This window comes from Mobula hypostoma, chromosome 3 (assembly GCF_963921235.1).
Source record: "Mobula hypostoma chromosome 3, sMobHyp1.1, whole genome shotgun sequence".
Lineage (NCBI taxonomy): Eukaryota > Metazoa > Chordata > Chondrichthyes > Myliobatiformes > Myliobatidae > Mobula > Mobula hypostoma.
The window spans coordinates 166093417-166110154 of record NC_086099.1 but is presented as its reverse complement, the minus strand read 5'-3'; the positions used below and the strand labels follow the sequence as shown (position 1 = coordinate 166110154).

Here is a 16738-nt window from a genome sequence, read left to right as displayed (position 1 = left end):
TGATTATGCTATAATGCTTCCTTTCCAAATTATTAGGAGTTGATTTATTTCATTTAATAGGTCAAGGTTTCTCTTTTGTAATTGACAAACATTACAGGAAATTTATATTGTTATTCTGGAACAACAATGTTTACAGGCAGCCACCTTAACATAGCAAAAAATATACTCACTGGGCCACTTTATTAGATACACCTGTATATCTGCTCATTTATGAAAATTTCTCATTTGCTAATCATGTGGCAGCAACTCAATGCATAAAAACATGCAGACATGGTCAAGAGATTCAGTTATTGTTTAGACCAAACATCAGAATGGGGAAGAAATGTGATCTAGTCATCTTGACCGTAGAATGATTGTTAGTACCAAATACGGTGGTTTCAGTATCTCAGAAACTGCTGATCTTTTGGGATTTTCATGCACGTCAGTACCTGGAATTTATAGAGAATGGTGCGAAAAGAAGAACATATCTAGAGCTGCAGTTCTGTGGGCAAAAACGCCTTGTTATGAGAGAGGTTGGAGGAGAATGGCTAGACTGGCTGATGACAGGGAGGTGACAGTAACTCAAGTAAGCATGCATTACAATAATGTTGAGCAACAGAGCATCTGTGAAAGCATAACATGTTGAACCTTGAAGTGGATGGGCTACAGCAGCAGAAGACCATGAACATCGTCTCAGTGGCCACTTTATTAGAAAAAGGTGGTGCCAAACAAAGTGGTCACTGAGTGTATTTTGTTGCTTGATAGGAGCTGTGTCAAATAAATAAAATTAACACACAAGGGCTTATTAGGGTAGATGATCAATAGTTCAGACTGCTTCCAAGTAGATTTTTTTTTGAAATTTCTAACGGAGAGTCTGGGTTCAGAAGTGACAGATGGAGTTCAACCCAGCTAAGCGTGAGGTGGTTCATTTTGGTAGGTTAAATAGGATGGCAGAATATAGTATTAATGGTAAGACTTTTGGCAGTGTAGAAGATCAGAGGGATCTTGGGGGTCCGAGTCCATAGGACACTCAAAGCTGCTGCGCAGCTAGATTCTGTGGTTAAGAAGGCATATAATGCATTGGCCTTCATCAACTGTGGGATTAAGTATAAGAGCTGAGAGGTAATGTTACAGCTATATAAGACCCTGGTCAGACCCCACTTGGAGTTCTGTGCTCAGTTCTTGTCACCTCACTACAGGAAGGATGTGGAAACTATAGAAAGGGTGCAGAGGAGATTTACAAGGATGTTGCCTGGATTGGGGAGCATGCCTTATGAGAACAGGTTGAGTGAACTCAGCCTTTTCTCCTTGGAGCAGTGGGGGATGGGAGGTGACCTGATTGGGGTGTATAAGATAATGAGAAGCATTGATTGTGTGACTAGTCAGAGGCTTTTTCCCAGGGTTGACATGGCTAATGGCACAATTTTAAGGTGCTTGGAAGTAGGTACAGAGGAGTAAGTTTTTTAAGGGGTAAGTTTTTTATGCAGAGAGTGGTGAGTGTGTGGAATAGGCTGCCTGCGAAGGTGGTGGAGGCGGATACGATAGGGTCTTTTAAGAGACTCCTGGATAGGTACATGGAGCTTAGAAAAATAGAGGGATATGGGTAATACTAGGTAATTTCTAAAGTAAGTACATGTTTGTCACAGCATTGTGGGCCGAAGGGCCTGTTTGATGCTGTAGGTTTTCTATGTTTCCAAGAGAGTGGTTACTAGCAGTATAGTGAATCAGTTCAGGAACGAATCCAGTATAGCAGGACAACACATTTCCTGGAGAGTTATGAGGCTTAGGAAGTTGATGAAAGCAAAGAGGGCGAGACACTGAAGAATAATTTTGGAATAATTACAGTGTTAAAATTGAGTTATTATTGTGGTTCTCCAACCATAGATGGTAGGTGTACAGGACTGATATTTGGGTCATAGTAGCAGGAGTTTGGACAACCTAAAGTTTATTGAATATGAACTGAGAAAGATCAGTAAGGGTTCATTGTTCACGTAAATAATTGTGTCTGTGTAATAAAAATTTGAATAAATATTTTAGGAAGAGATGAGATGAGGCATTTCCTGGAAAGTCAGGAAATGTCATGGAAATAGATTTGAGTCTGAAACTCTACCTGGAATTAAATAAGACATTGAGTTTGTTACCAAATTTTATATCATCTGCAAACATAGCAATCACATCTGCATTTGAATGTTGAATGACTGACAGGTGACATGAAAGGAGGTAATAGTATAGATGTATTAAAGAAGCCATTACTAGTATTCCTGACTAAATGGATTAAACTGGATCTATGCTAGTCTATATGGAAGTATCCAGAAATGCATTTATCAACATTTTATGTGAAAAATAAATTCTATACTTCCTTTTATTTGGTATGAAATATACACTGAATGGCCATTTTATTAGATACACCTGTGAGCTAAGTAACTTTTAACTGTGGAATGATTTTTGGTGCCAGATGGAATGGTTTGAATATTTCAGAATTTGCTGATCTAGGATTTTCATGTATAGCAGTCTCTAGCACTTACGGAGAATGGTGCAAGAAACAAAAAAACATTGAGTGAGTGGCAGTTGTGTGAACAGAAACACACTGTTAATAAGAGAGGTCATTGGAGACTGGCCAGACTAGTTAATGCTGATGGGAATGTGATAGTAACACAAATAACCATACATGACAACACCAGTTTGCAGACGACCATCTCTGAATATACAAACCTCGAAAGGGATGGCTACCGCAGCAGAAAACCACATTGGGTTCCACTCATGTACCTAATAAATGGCCACTGAGTGTATTTAAACCAATAACCCATTAGGTACTGTTTGTGAGGAGATTTTCCCTTCCTCTTAATTATTATTGAGTCATTTTAATTTTATAGAGTATTTTTCAGGTTTAGAAATACTTAGAATTATTGTTATCTGATCTTGTTGGAATATTAATTTTGAAACTGATTCCTGAATGGTTAAGTCAGCTGCAATGTCTGTTTATGCAAAACACTAAAGTTCAGCAGTCAGAGGGTTGTACAACAGGGAAACAAATTCTTTGGTCCAATTCGTACATTCGTACTAAGAAGTCTTCCTGAGCTAATCCCCGTTTGCTTCCATTTGGACCGCACCCTTTCCAAATCTTTCCAATCCCTGAACCTGTCCAAATATTTTTTAACTGGTATAATTATACCCATCTCCACCACTTTCTCTGGCAGCTCCTTCCATGCACCCACCACCCTCCTATGTATAAAATACTTCTCAGACCTCTTTCATCACTGTTAACCTATGCCCTTTAGTCTTAGATTCCCCTATCCTGGATTGCATGCGTTGTCCATGCCCTTCGTGATTTCTGTAAAGTTCCTATAAGATCAGTCTCCTTTGCACCAGGGAAAACAGTCCAGCAACTCCAGTTTCTTATAATTCAAACCCTCCAATCCCAGCACCATCCTGCTGGATCTTTTCTGTGCCCTCTGTCAGGTAATCACATCCATCCAATTGAACAGTGATTTGAGCTGCACCCAGTATTCTAGATGTTGTCTCATCAGTGTCCTATAGAGTTGTAACATGTTACCAGCTCTTGTGTCCAATAGCTCATCTGATGAAATTGAGCATGCCATACACCTTCACTTTGTCGATGTTGCAAGTTTGCATACTGGGGGCAGTAACGCTTTGTATACTGAGAACAATAACAATTATGTTCAAATAAGTTCATAAAATTCAGTCCATTTGCCAGTGCATATTCTATTGGTTCATTTAATTTAATTTGTATTATAATCTTTTTAACCATTTAATTCAATGTAGGATGCAGTTCAGGTGCTCTTGAAACATTCTGCTGATGTAAATGCTCGTGACAAAAACTGGCAGACTCCATTACATATTGCTGCTGCAAACAAAGCTGTGAAGTGTGCAGAAGCTCTGGTTCCTCTTTTAAGTAACGTAAATGTCTCCGACCGAGCTGGGAGAACTGCTTTACATCATGCTGCCTTCAGTGGACATGTGGAGGTATTGTACTAACACTATATGAAAATTATCTAACATGAATAATTTGAATTCCAGAAGTTCTAAAAAGTACTTTCTTTGTATGTTTACAGACTGAACAGTTATGAAACAACTTTTTAAAAGTTTTATACACTGATGTATGACTTGCATGCAAATGTATGTTTACATTTGACTTTGTAAAGTATATTTTTGGAATCATCTTGTTCATACAAAATCCATAACAGAGTAGTATGAAATTTTCAATCTGCCTGGCTGAGGGAGAAGCTGAAGAACCAGATGTTTATAAAGATAAATGGCAATTCTATGTGCTGGTTCTACAAGCATAGCAGCACGTTTCATATATACTTTTAAAACTATCGGATTGCAATTTTTGTGCTTGCACATTTTGAATCTACAACCACTATATCAATATTGTGATCTTTGAGCCTGGTTGTACGTTCTAAAATGTACTGCCATTGTATGGTTAACTCTAACTTCTCAAAACTAAATTATCAGCAAGATGAATCCAGTAGTATGCCTTATCATTGAAGAATACTCTTTAATTAATAAGTTGCATAAAACATTTCAGGCTCAGTGTGATTTTGGTTACTTTGTGCACCAACACAATTGTTTTTCCTAACTACAAACATTTTGGAAGAATCAACAGGATTCTTATTAGCAAAAGACGTATTTAAACTTGAAAAATTTGTACATTGTCAACAGAAGCTGAATTTTAACAAGAGCAATTTTTTCTTAGATGGTTAGCTTGCTTCTGTCGAGAGGTGCCAACATCAATGCCTTTGATAAGAAGGACCGACGTGCTATTCACTGGGCTGCGTACATGGGTATGTTGTTACAATGATCTTCATGTTCAATCTGTTAAATTTTCACAAGTGGCCACTCTTTGTTTGAAATTTTAAAGTTGGTTGTTTCTTATGGAAAAAATAGAGATGAATATTTAATTTTATGGGAATTTGGAGGGGTTTGAAAAATATGCAACCAGACATGTAGTGGAATAGGGTGTTTAAAAGGGCCCACTTTTGTTAAGAGTGTGTGCTTAAACAAGCTAGCAGTAAAGTTGGCACTTCTGAATATATTCTGTATGAAATGCAGTTTGTGGAGTCCAAATTGTTTGTAAAGCTTTCATTTTATTTTTAATACTTATATTTTATTTTTTATATTAAAAATCTATGTTATAATGTCTTATCAACTTTGGAGATCTCCCATCCACAGTCACCAACCTTGTAGTTCCCTTACCCCACACTACTTGTTTCTATCTCCTACCCAAGATCCACAAACGTGACTGTCCAGGTAGACCCATTGTGTCTGCTTGCTCCTGCACCATTGAAATTGTGTCTGCATATCTTAACTCCATTTCATCTCCTTTGGTTCACTCCCTTCCCACCTGCATCTACAACACTTCATATGCTCTCAATCTCCTCAACAACTTTATTTTATTGGGCCCTGATTACCTCATTTTCACTATTGATGTCCGGTCCCTTTACACTTCTATCCCACATCAAGAATACCTTAAAGTTCTCTGCATCTTTCTTGACAAGACTTGAACAGTTCTTCTCCAGCATCATCCTCCGTTTGGTGGAACTGGTCTTCGCCCTCAACAATTGCTCTTTCAGCTCGTCCCACTTTCTCCAAACTCGCCATGAGCTCCAGCAACACCTGCCTTTTTGCTGGCTATGTGGAACAGTCCATGTTCTAAGCCTTCCCTGGTAATACTCCCTAAGTCTTTCTTTGCCTCATTGATAACTGCATTGTTGCTGCTTCATGCTCCATCAATTTCATCAGCTTTTCTTGCAACTTTTACCCTACCCTTAAATTTCCTTGCTCCATTTCTGACGTCCGTCTTCCCTTTCTTAATCTCTCTGTCTCCATCACTGGAGACAAATTGTCTATCAAAGTCTTTTGTAAACCCACCGATTACCACAGCTAGCTTGGCTATACCTCTTCCTAGCCTGTCTCCTGTAAAAATGCTATTCCCTTTTCTCAGTCCTTTCATATCAGCCACATGTATTCTCAGGACGAGGATGTCCTTTTCAGGACATCACCAATAACCTCCTTCTTCAACAAATGGGGTTTCTCTTCCTCCACCATTGATGCTGCCCTCATCCTCATCTCCTCCATTTTCCGCACATCTGCACTCACCCCATCTTCCTGCCACCATAAAAGGGCAGATTTCCTCTTGTCCTCTCCTACCACCCCATGAGCCTCTGCAACATCCACGATCTTCAACAGGACCCTACCATTAAACACATCTTTACTAATCCCACCTCCTACCTATCTCAACAGAAATCACTCCTTCTGTTCCTTGTCCATTTGTTCCTCCCTGCTAATTGCCCATTAGGATCTTATTCCTGCAAGTGGCAGCAGATCTACACTTGCCCATTCATCTCCTCCCTCACCTCCATTCAAATCCCCAAATAGTCCTTCCAGGTGAGGCGACTCTTCACCTCTGGATCTTTTGAGATCATCTACTATATCTGGTGCTTTTGATGTGGCCTCCTCTACTGCATTAGTGAGATCTGATGTAGATTGGAGGAACAACTTTGTTAAGGACCTCAGCTCCAATCGCAAGAAGTGGAATTTCCCTGTGGCCAACCATTTCAATTCCTATCCCATTCTCATTCTGAGTTGTCAGTCTATGGCCTCCCTCTCTTCCACGATAAAGCCATTCTCAAATTGGAGGAGCAACACGTCATATTCTGTCTAGGTAACCTCTAGCCTGATGGCATGAACATTGATTTCTCCAACTTTCAGTAGTTTTTCCCCTCCCCTTTCCTCCTCTTCATTTTCTCACTCTAGCCTCTTACCTTGTCTGCTGTCCTATCAGATTCCTTCTCCAGCCCTTTACCTTTTCCATTTATTACCTCTTAGCTTCCTACCTCACCCCTATCTCCCTCCCCCACCCACCTGACTTCACCTGTCACCTTCCAGCTTGTTCTCATCCTCCTTCCCCTTCCCCAACTTTTTTTTTCCTGGCATCTTCCCCCTTCTTTTCCAGTCCTGATGAAGTGTCTTGGCCAGAAATTACAGCTATTTATTCATTCCATAGATGCTGCCTGACCTGCTGAGTTCGTCCTGTATTTTGTGTGTGTTGCTCTTGTGTAATTATGTTGTTCTTTTATTTGACTTTAAATTTAAATACATAAAAGGTATGGAAGCAGCCAATTCTGCTAGATGGACCATGCTGCATTTTATGTTCCTCATGAACTCTCAACCACCCTCCAGTTCCATCCTGTTTCATCTTGCTTTTTCAAAGCATTCTCTCCTCCATTATGGATGTATCTGGTTCTCCCAAAGGGCATCTCTGCTGTTTATCTTAACAGTTCCTATTGTAGAGAGTTCCAGATGATAAAACACTTCAGGGTAAAGAGATTTTTCTAGAATCTCTTATTAGATTTGTAGATGGCAAAGGTGTTACAATAGAAGCTTCCCTAAAGCTTTGGAATTTTCGAGAACTGAAACCGATATATCCACTTTATCAAACTAAACACTTTTAATATATTGATGAAGTCCACTCAGAGAATTGTCAGACCACTGGTAACCATTTATTCAGTACTATTTTCCTACCTGAAATTGCTGGTATTCCTTTTTCTGAAATTGAAAGAGATATCCAAAATGTTGCAATCAGGACTGATGCAGGGTTTCAACCCGAAACACCAACAATTCCTTCTCAGTACAGTTGCTGCTCAACTCGCTGAGTTTTTCCAGCAGATTGTTTGTTACCACCGCATGTTAGTTAACTGAGCTGTGAACCTAATATGTCAGTTCAGTTTAGTTAGTTCCGTTTTGACGTCAGGATAGTCAGCTTTGATCCATGGCATAAAAAAGGCAGGGAATCCCTCCTCTTGAGGATTCTGACAGTTCAGTAATCCAGGGTTTCAGCACAACACTTGTATCCCCACTGGCTTCTACCATTTCCTATTTCTTGTCTATGATAAATGACTTGAAAACATTATAGTTACTGAGGCTGAGTACAATCCTTTTCAAAATGTGTTTTCTTATTGACATGGTTCCAGCAAAATTCCATTGTAAAATAGCTATTAGAATGCATTCTATAAGCTTCAATAGCATAGTTATGTCCGAATACATTCTTTTGATATATTCTGTATTGTCAGTGACTGCATGTCATTCTTTTTATAGGTCACATTGAAGTGATTAAGTTGTTGGTAGCACATGGAGCTGAAGTAGCATGCAAGGATAAAAAAGCGTATACTCCACTTCATGCTGCAGCTTCCAGTGGAATGCTGAGTGTAGTCAAGTACCTGCTGGACCTTGGAGTTGATGTAAGTTAATGAGTTCCTGTACATTTTGTTAAATGTGAGAATAATTCAATGACAGTTACATTTTCTGTAGCTTAGTTACAGGTAAGAGTTCATTATAATGGACAAATTATACCATATTTTAACCAAATATCTAAACTTGCTTACTCATGAGGCACGAATTTTTAAAAAACTCATAATATCACTTGCTAACTTCATTAGTTTGTTCTTTTTGGGTGTTTTAAATAAAAGTTACAATAATGTGATGACACCTATATCTTATTATATCCTATATTGAAGTTTCACCTTAACATTTCAAGCAAAATAAATTGGAGTAAAATAGAAGTTCTAATTATCTATTTTTTTGTAAAAAGCATGTAAATTTCCACAGCATTCTCTTATCCCACTTGAGAAATGCTGATTGATTCCAAGTCGGGGCCAGCAAATAATCTTGTAATCTTAGAAGTAGAAATTAGTAGAAATACTCAGCAAATTTATAAAGCATCTATAAAACTAGTATTGTTGAGTTTTCTCTAGGGAGGTGCTGCCAAACCCAAGTAATTGTAATATTTTATCTTTGTTGATATAGTTGCTCACTTAGTCTTATCGCCAATAAAAACACATTTGAACCATCCACTTTTCAGAGACTTCTGTTGGATTTTTCTTCTATTTACCATGAGGATAATTTTACCTGTTTAGCTTCTCTGAAAATTGTAGGTTCTGACACATTAGTATTTTGCTCTTATTAATTGATTATATTTGCACCAACTTGTATCCAATTAATTTCATACTTATAGTGAATAATTTAGTTCAAAATAGTTGAAGTCAATGTTAATGCAAAAACAATTAAATGAGCAAAATTTAAAAAGCAATCATTTCATTCCTCAGTGCATTATTAAACATCTTTTGGCTGATGACAAAGAATGTTGACATTTTTAAAACTTGGGTTTGTTTCTTGTTTTGAACTGTGGAATTCTTTAGTTTTATTAGCAATACAAGGTTTTTTTGTGTGAAGTGTGTGACCATTTACTGTTACATACTTCAACAGATTAATGAACCAAATGCATATGGAAATACCCCTCTTCATGTGGCGTGTTATAATGGTCAGGATGTAGTTGTGAATGAGCTCATTGACTGTGGAGCAAACGTCAACCAAGTGAATGAGAAGGGCTTCACCCCATTGCATTTTGCTGCTGCTTCAACACATGGTGCATTATGTTTAGAACTGTTGGTCAGTAATGGGGCAGAGGTGAATATTAAGGTAAGGAATATTACAGATCTATTGTGAGTGAATGGAAATAAAATTCTCATGTTTGCGTTGCTGAAAACTGGGTTGAATTTGAAGATGCAAAGACTTTATTTTTGGTGTCAGTAACTTCCTGAGAAATGTATATTTTTCATTATAATTTTTAAGCATTAATTTTTTCTCTTGCAGATTGGATGTCTTGATTGAATTGTTAGCTTTCAGAAACCAGAGTAAACTCATGTAAAAGTTAACTTCAAGCTATAAATTTTGGTTCTGGTTAAGATTTTGACAGAAGGAAATCAGTTTTGTCACCTGAAACCTTATTTCACAACGTTATGTTAAGCAGAGATCTTGCCGAACATAATGTAAATTGTACAGTAGGTCATCTTAAGATTTAATATTTCCTGAACTACTTTTTTTCTCTAAGCCTATGCCTATATCCCTTTCCTCTTCAATGTTTTAAAATTCACATTTTCCAACTCAACCGTGTTGTCTTTCTCTCTCATCAGTATGCATCTATATTTCTCCATGTTGTCATTATAACCAACATTTGCTGATTATCCTTCCTTCATTCTGATTGATCTTGACATTATGGTTGCATCTTAACTTCCTGACACCTTCCCTTTACTCAGATTGAATCTAATCCATTTGATGCTTTAAAACTGATGTGCAGCCCATCACTCTGTTGTCCCTGTCAAAGCTAATCTATGTGCATCACAACTGTAGCTGTGTCAAAACCAAAGCTCAGTGTAGCTCCTCCTAAATGCTGTATTAACATCCAGGACAGGGGTGAATTTTCTATATTTGCCTATTCAGAATCCCTCAGTGCTTCACAACTTTTTTTGTTCTCCCCCCACATCTCTGCACTAAAGAAGAGCTCCAGTTTCTGGCATCTTTTATGATTGTTCAAGGGTCATGCCCTGAGTAATTTCAGAGAGAACAGTTCCATTGAAATCTGATGTAAAGTCTGAGGAAGTAGTACATTATAAAAGGGAGCTGTAGGAATCTGCTGTTCCTTTGAATCTACTCCATCATTTGATGTGATAATGCATTTAATCTACACTTGGTAAAAGAGGGATTGAGCAAGGATAGTCAGCATGACTTGATGTCTGACAAATGTAAGTGAATTTTTTAAAAGATGTAAATGATGAGGGCAGCATGGTTGATGTGGTTTATATGAACTTCAGTAAGGCTTTTGACAAGATCCCAAACGATGCAAAGTTCACATGGTATAAGAGAGAGATTAATAGTGGAGAATTACTTTTGTGATCGGAAACCTGTGGCCATAAGTAAACCCCAGAGATCAGTCCCTCAGTTAACAACTTGCATCCAGTTGCCACTTTATTAGGTGACACATCTGTACACCTGCTTTTTAATACAACTATCTAATCAACCAACCATGGGGCAGCAACTCAATGCATAACAGCATGCAGACATGGTTAAGAAGGTCCTGACGAAGGGTTCCGGCCCGAAATGTCAACCGATCTTTTCCACAGATGCTGCCCGACCTGCTGAGTTCCTCCAGCGTGTTGTGAGTGTTGCTTTGACCCCAGCACCTGCATGTTATTTTGTGGTTAAGAAGTTTAATTGTTGTTCAGATCAAATATCAAAATGTGGAAGCAATATGATCTGAGTGATTTTGACCATGGAATGATTGTTAGTGCCAGGTAGGGTGGTTTGAATATCTCAGAAACTGCTGATCTCCTAGGATTTTTATGCAGAACAGTCTCTAGAGCAAGGGTTCCTAACCTGGGGTCCATGGATCCCTTGCTTAATGGTATTGGTCAATGGCATAAAAAAGGTTGGGCACCCCTGCTCTGGAGTTCACAGAGAATGGTGTAAAAAAAAAACAAAAGAAAACAGTGATCAGCAGTCCTGTGGGCAAAAATGCCTTGTTAATGAGAGAGGTCATAGGAGAATGGCCAGTTACTGAAAGCAAAGGTTCCATACTTTTTCCAGCAAATACATGTAATATAAGATCATTTTTCTTAATAAATAAATGAACAAATATAATGTTTTCTGAGCCATTTATTTAATTCGGTTCTCTTTATCTTGCTTTAAGACTTGTATGAAGATGTGGTCACATTTTAGATCATATATACGCAAAAATAGAGAAAATTCTACAGGGTTCACAAACTTTCTAGCTCCACTGTAGAATACAAGAGCACAGGGATCTTGGTAAGACTTTATAAAGTATTGGAGTGGAATGAACAGAAATGACCTTTTCCTCCCCTTTCCGGTGCTGAGGAAGGATCTCGGCCTGAAACATTAACTGTTTATTCCTCTCATAGATGCAGACTGACCTGCTGAGTGCCTCCAGCATTTTGTGTCTGTTGCTTTGGAATTCCAGCATCTGAAGAATCTCTTGTGTTGTCAAAGTTGGAATATTATGGTGTTTCAGTCCTGTATTATAGGATCAGAATGATTGCACTAGAATGGGTGTAAGTTCATCAGCATGTTTCTAGCGATGGGTGGTTTCAGTTAAGATGAGAAATTGGATAGTTTGTTTACATTGGAGTAGAGGATGGTGAGGATAGACCTGATGGAGGAATACAAAACTATGAAAGACAAAAAAAATTATATAGTTAGAAGCTTTTCCCCATGGCAGAACTTGTAAGTTTAAATAAAGGAGTATGATATTTACAGGGAATCTGAGGAAATTTTCCCCCCACTTAGTAGGTGGTTGAGAGCTGGAATGTGCTGCTAAGAAGCTGGTAGAAGAAGGTGCTCCAACAGTCTTTTAAGAAGCATTGGAATCACTAAAACAGAGAAGGCTATGGATCAAGAACTTATAAATGGGGTTATTGTAGATAGATTGATAGAAATGATCAGCATAGACATAATGGGCAAAAGGTCCTTTTTATGATTCTATAGATATCTGCGATACTCTGCGGTAGGGTCTTTAAGATGTGCACTTTTTGAAATTCTTGTATTTATAATGACACAATTTATGATTTACACCTCTGTTTAAAAAGAGAGAGAGGGAGGCAAAAAAGGAAATACCTGCATTCATAATTGACTGCTCAGATTTTGCTCAAACTCCATCTATAAGTTTGGAGATGAAACAACCACGGGTAATAATGTGTCAGAGTACGAGGAGATTGAGAGCTTAGCTACATCATGTCATAATAATAGTCTTTCCCTCAATGACAGCAAAGCAAAAGAGTTGGTCATGGACTTTAAGAAGAGGGATGGTGCACATTTTCCTGTCTGCTTCAATGGTACTGTGGTGAGAGGGTTGAGCGCTTCAGGTTCCTAAGAGTTACCATCACCAACAACCTGCTGTGGTCCAATCATGTAGATGCCAGACCAAGAAAACTCGCCAAAATACATGTCCCCATCAACCCTTATGAAATTTTATCAATGCACCATAGAAGCATTACAGCTTGGTATGGTAACTACTCTGGCTGAGACCAGAAGAAACTGCAGACATTTGAGATCATAGCTGAACATATCATGGAAACCAGCCTGCCCACTATGAACTTCCTCAGTAAGGAATAATCTCACTTCCTCGGTAAAGAATAATCAAGCACTTTACCCATACAGGAAACACTATTTCCAAGTACGATAAGGTTAACTGTTGACCTCGTACCTAATTATGACCTTGCAGCTTATTGTCTGTCTGCACTGCACTTTCTCTGCAGCTTTTATACTTTATTATGCATTCTGTTATCGTTTTACCTAGAATGTTGCCTGGGTTTCATCTCCTAAGTTACAGAGAAAGGTTGAACAAGTTAGGTCTTTATTCTTTGGAGTGTAGAAGGTTGGGGGTGGGGACTTGACAGAGGTATTTAAAATTATGAGGGGAATAGATAGAGTTGCCGTGGATAGGCTTTTTCCATTGAGTGGGGGAGATTCAAACAGGACGTGAGTTGAGAGTTCAAGGGCAAAAGTTTAGGGGTAACATGAGGGGCAACTTCTTTACTCAGAGAGTGGTAGCTGTGTGGAACGAGCTTCTAGCAGAAGTGGTTGAGGAAGGTTCGATGTTGTCATTTAAAATTAAACTGGATAGCTATATGGACAAGAAAGAAATGGAGGGTTATGGGCTGAGTGCAGGTCGGTGGGACTAGGTGAGAGTAAGAGTTTGGCACGAACTAGAAGGGCCGAGATGGCCTGTTCCTGTGCTGTAATTGTTATATGGTTATATGGTTAAATGACTGCAAGGAACAAAGATGGGCATTAAATAATACATATTTTATGAACTGAGTTTAATTGACTAGTTTTAATAATCCAAAAGTATTTTAAAATGTACTTATAATTTAAATAATCTTTATCATGTTAATTCCTCAATGTTTTTTTTTAATAGTTTTTGAATGCTTAAGAATGTGAAGGACCCAGAATGTGGAGTTGCGCTTGGATGTTTGTCAGAATTCTTTGTGGTTTCCTTTCATCCAAAGGACAGGAGACAATATGTTCACTGAAGAATGCACAATGTTCAATTTCATTTGTGTCTCCCCAGAAATTGAAGCTGTCTGTGCTTGCATACAGTAGGACATCTTGCAATCTGTTTCACTTTTAGATTCATAGTCAATGCTCTCTTTCCAACTTAGTTGTTCTTATTGAGTACTTCTATTTGTTTGCAAACACGAACAAATAGAAGTGTCTTCTCCTATCATTTTGGATCTCCCCCTCCCACTTTCAAATCTCTTACTAGCTCTTCTTTCAGTTAGTCCTGACGAAGGATCTCGGCCTGAAACATCGACTGTACCTCTTCCTAGAGATGCTGCCTGGCCTGCTGCGTTCACCAGCAACTTTTATCATTGTTACCATAGATGTAGTTGTATGTTTCATTTGTAGTCTGGACTTCCTGTGGTGCAAAAATCTGAAGTATAGGCAGCAATAAAGATGTGCCGATCTGTATCTTGTCTTTCTATATCTCAATTCTTTCAACTGTTTTATCATTTAGTGCAGTATTTAATTTTATCAAATCAGTATGTCTACTGTTTTGCTCTGGTTTTACATGAGTGAACATTTTGATAAAGATAGCATACAATTTGGAATATGCCAGCAAATGGATTGTGGAAACGGATTCCAAAGAAAACTGTAAGTACAACAGGAAATTTAAATACAGGCCTAAAAGGAAAGAATGAGGGCATGGATTGATTAGAGAGCTGCAACAAAGCTTGCTAATGGCCTCCTTCAATGCAGTGTCATTCTGTTGTTCACTTTATGCACATAAAAATTAACTTCGGAACAAATAACAATTACGCTGCTTATTCTCTAGTCCAGTTTTTATGTGCATATGGCGAAAGTGTAGTTTGTGTTCACATATTACTTAATACTACAGATCTTATTTTCATTGACAAATGACCTTGGCAACATGTTTTCAGATTCCTTTTAAAAGACCATGTAAACAATAAGTACTATGTTCTCTGTGAATGGTAAGCTCCAGATTTTCATGCCAAATTGGACACCATTTTAATTCCATTTTGGCTAATCAAAGTTAAATCTCATAATTCAAAGTGAGTTATTTTTATTACGATTACTGGTTCCTTGGATGCAATTAATTTTTGGCTGGCTATTTATGGTTATATAGATCATCTTTGTTTTATTTATTGCAATACTTAACGGAACTGGTCCTTTGGGCCCTTTGAGCTGCACCGTCCTGCAACCCCCCAGTTTAACCCTAACCTAATCATGGGACAACTTACAATGACCAGTTAACCTATCAACTGGTACGTCTTTGGAATGTGGGAGGAAACAGGAGCACTCAGAGGAAACCCACTTGGTCACGGGGAGAATGTACAAACTCCTTACAGACAACGGCTGGAAATGAACCAACTCTTCAGGAGGCACTCATGGCATGAGGTACACTTTGGCTTCGCTCCATTCCCTTTACTTCTTTTACCTGTAACCACCCTTATTTACTTTATCTATACCTACACTAAAGGGTTTATACCACAAAGATAACTTTGAACTTCGATTTTAACTTACTGAAAATGCTGACCAGAGGACGAGAAGTTAAAAACAGGAAGGATTCCGGCGGGACCGGGAAAAAAGATGGCGATCCCAAAGCATCTAAGCAAATTCCATTAACTTTTCAGACTATGTCAAAACTTCTAGAGGATACACTTAACCAAAGATTTGCTGTGTTTGAAGAAGTTTTGAAGACGATTCAAGATGACATTGAATCGTTCAGATGCGAAGTCTATCAACAAGACATTAGAATTTCAGAGCTAGATGAAGCTGGTCGAAAGAGGGACTGAAAAATTGAATCTCTCGAGAAAAATCTAGCTTCGACATCTCAGCAGTTGGAACGTTATAAATCAAAGGTTATCGATCTTGAAAATCATTCTCGGCGACAGAGTCTGCAAATAATCGGGCTTCCTGAAGATATTGAGACGGACGATATAACTAAATACTTTTCTAAATTGTTAATAGATGTGTTTGGTCTAGAAGTTTTGGATGCCCCTCCATTGCTAGATCGTGCTCATTGTACATTACACTGCAAACTTTCCAAAGAATTTAAACCCAGACCTATCATTGTCTGGTTTCACTATGTTCATATTAAGGAACAAGTAATACGAGCTGCTCGGCGGAAAGGTATTCAAAGTTTCAGATTTCAGCCCGGAAGTAATGAGGCTTTTAAACCACGGATGTCAGAACTCTATCATAAGGGCGTCAAGTTAGCGTTGCTGTTCCCAGCGTGTCTGAGAATTGTTCTGGCGGATAACTCTCGTTGTTTCTTTAAAACTCCAGATAAAGCTCAAAGCTTTTTCGACAATCTGTCTTCCTCTGCTAAGGACTAATTAACACACTGTTCTCTTTTTTTTCATTTTTTCTAACTTGCTTTTCGGCTTTTTTTTTAAAAAGCGCTACTATCTAGCTTACAGATTTAGATTTTTATATTTTGAGGGATCCTGCTTTGGTTTTGTAGTGTTGGTATTTTTCGTAGTTTTGAATAAAAGTATTTTTTTTTCACTTTTTTCGTTAGTGATCTTGTATTTTTCACTTAATCTTTTTGCTTTTGAGAGTAATTAAGTAGTAGATTCAGTGTTTGATTTTCCTTTTCTTTGAAAATTAATTGGAGAAATATTACATCTTTAGATGGCGGATTGCTTTCCTTCTTCTCAGAATTTATTTTTTCTTGCTGCGTCATTTCCGATCATTCATATATGAAAAATTAACAATATGAATTGGCGCTTGGGCTCTTTTTTTTTTGAAATATGAGTAAGAAGAAACTATTTTCTGTTTGTATTTGTTGTAATCTTTTCTTTACATTTATAGTAAATGCTTTTTTACTTCTTTTTGACCAGGGGTGGTGTTTTTTAAGAAA

At 38.0% G+C, this 16738-nt stretch overlaps 1 protein-coding gene across 6 annotated transcripts in view; it reads left to right on the top strand.

The window, feature by feature from the left end:
- Positions 1 to 16738, top strand: part of LOC134344374 (serine/threonine-protein phosphatase 6 regulatory ankyrin repeat subunit A) — a 254125-nt gene that overhangs the window by 127558 nt on the left and 109829 nt on the right. For all 6 annotated transcript variants that reach the window (XM_063044057.1, XM_063044056.1, XM_063044053.1 and 3 more), the window contains 4 exons: positions 3763 to 3963; positions 4697 to 4784; positions 8098 to 8240; positions 9265 to 9477. In XM_063044057.1, coding sequence (XP_062900127.1) covers positions 3763 to 3963; positions 4697 to 4784; positions 8098 to 8240; positions 9265 to 9477 — 645 coding nt within the window. The remainder of the gene's footprint in view (positions 1 to 3762; positions 3964 to 4696; positions 4785 to 8097; positions 8241 to 9264; positions 9478 to 16738) is intronic.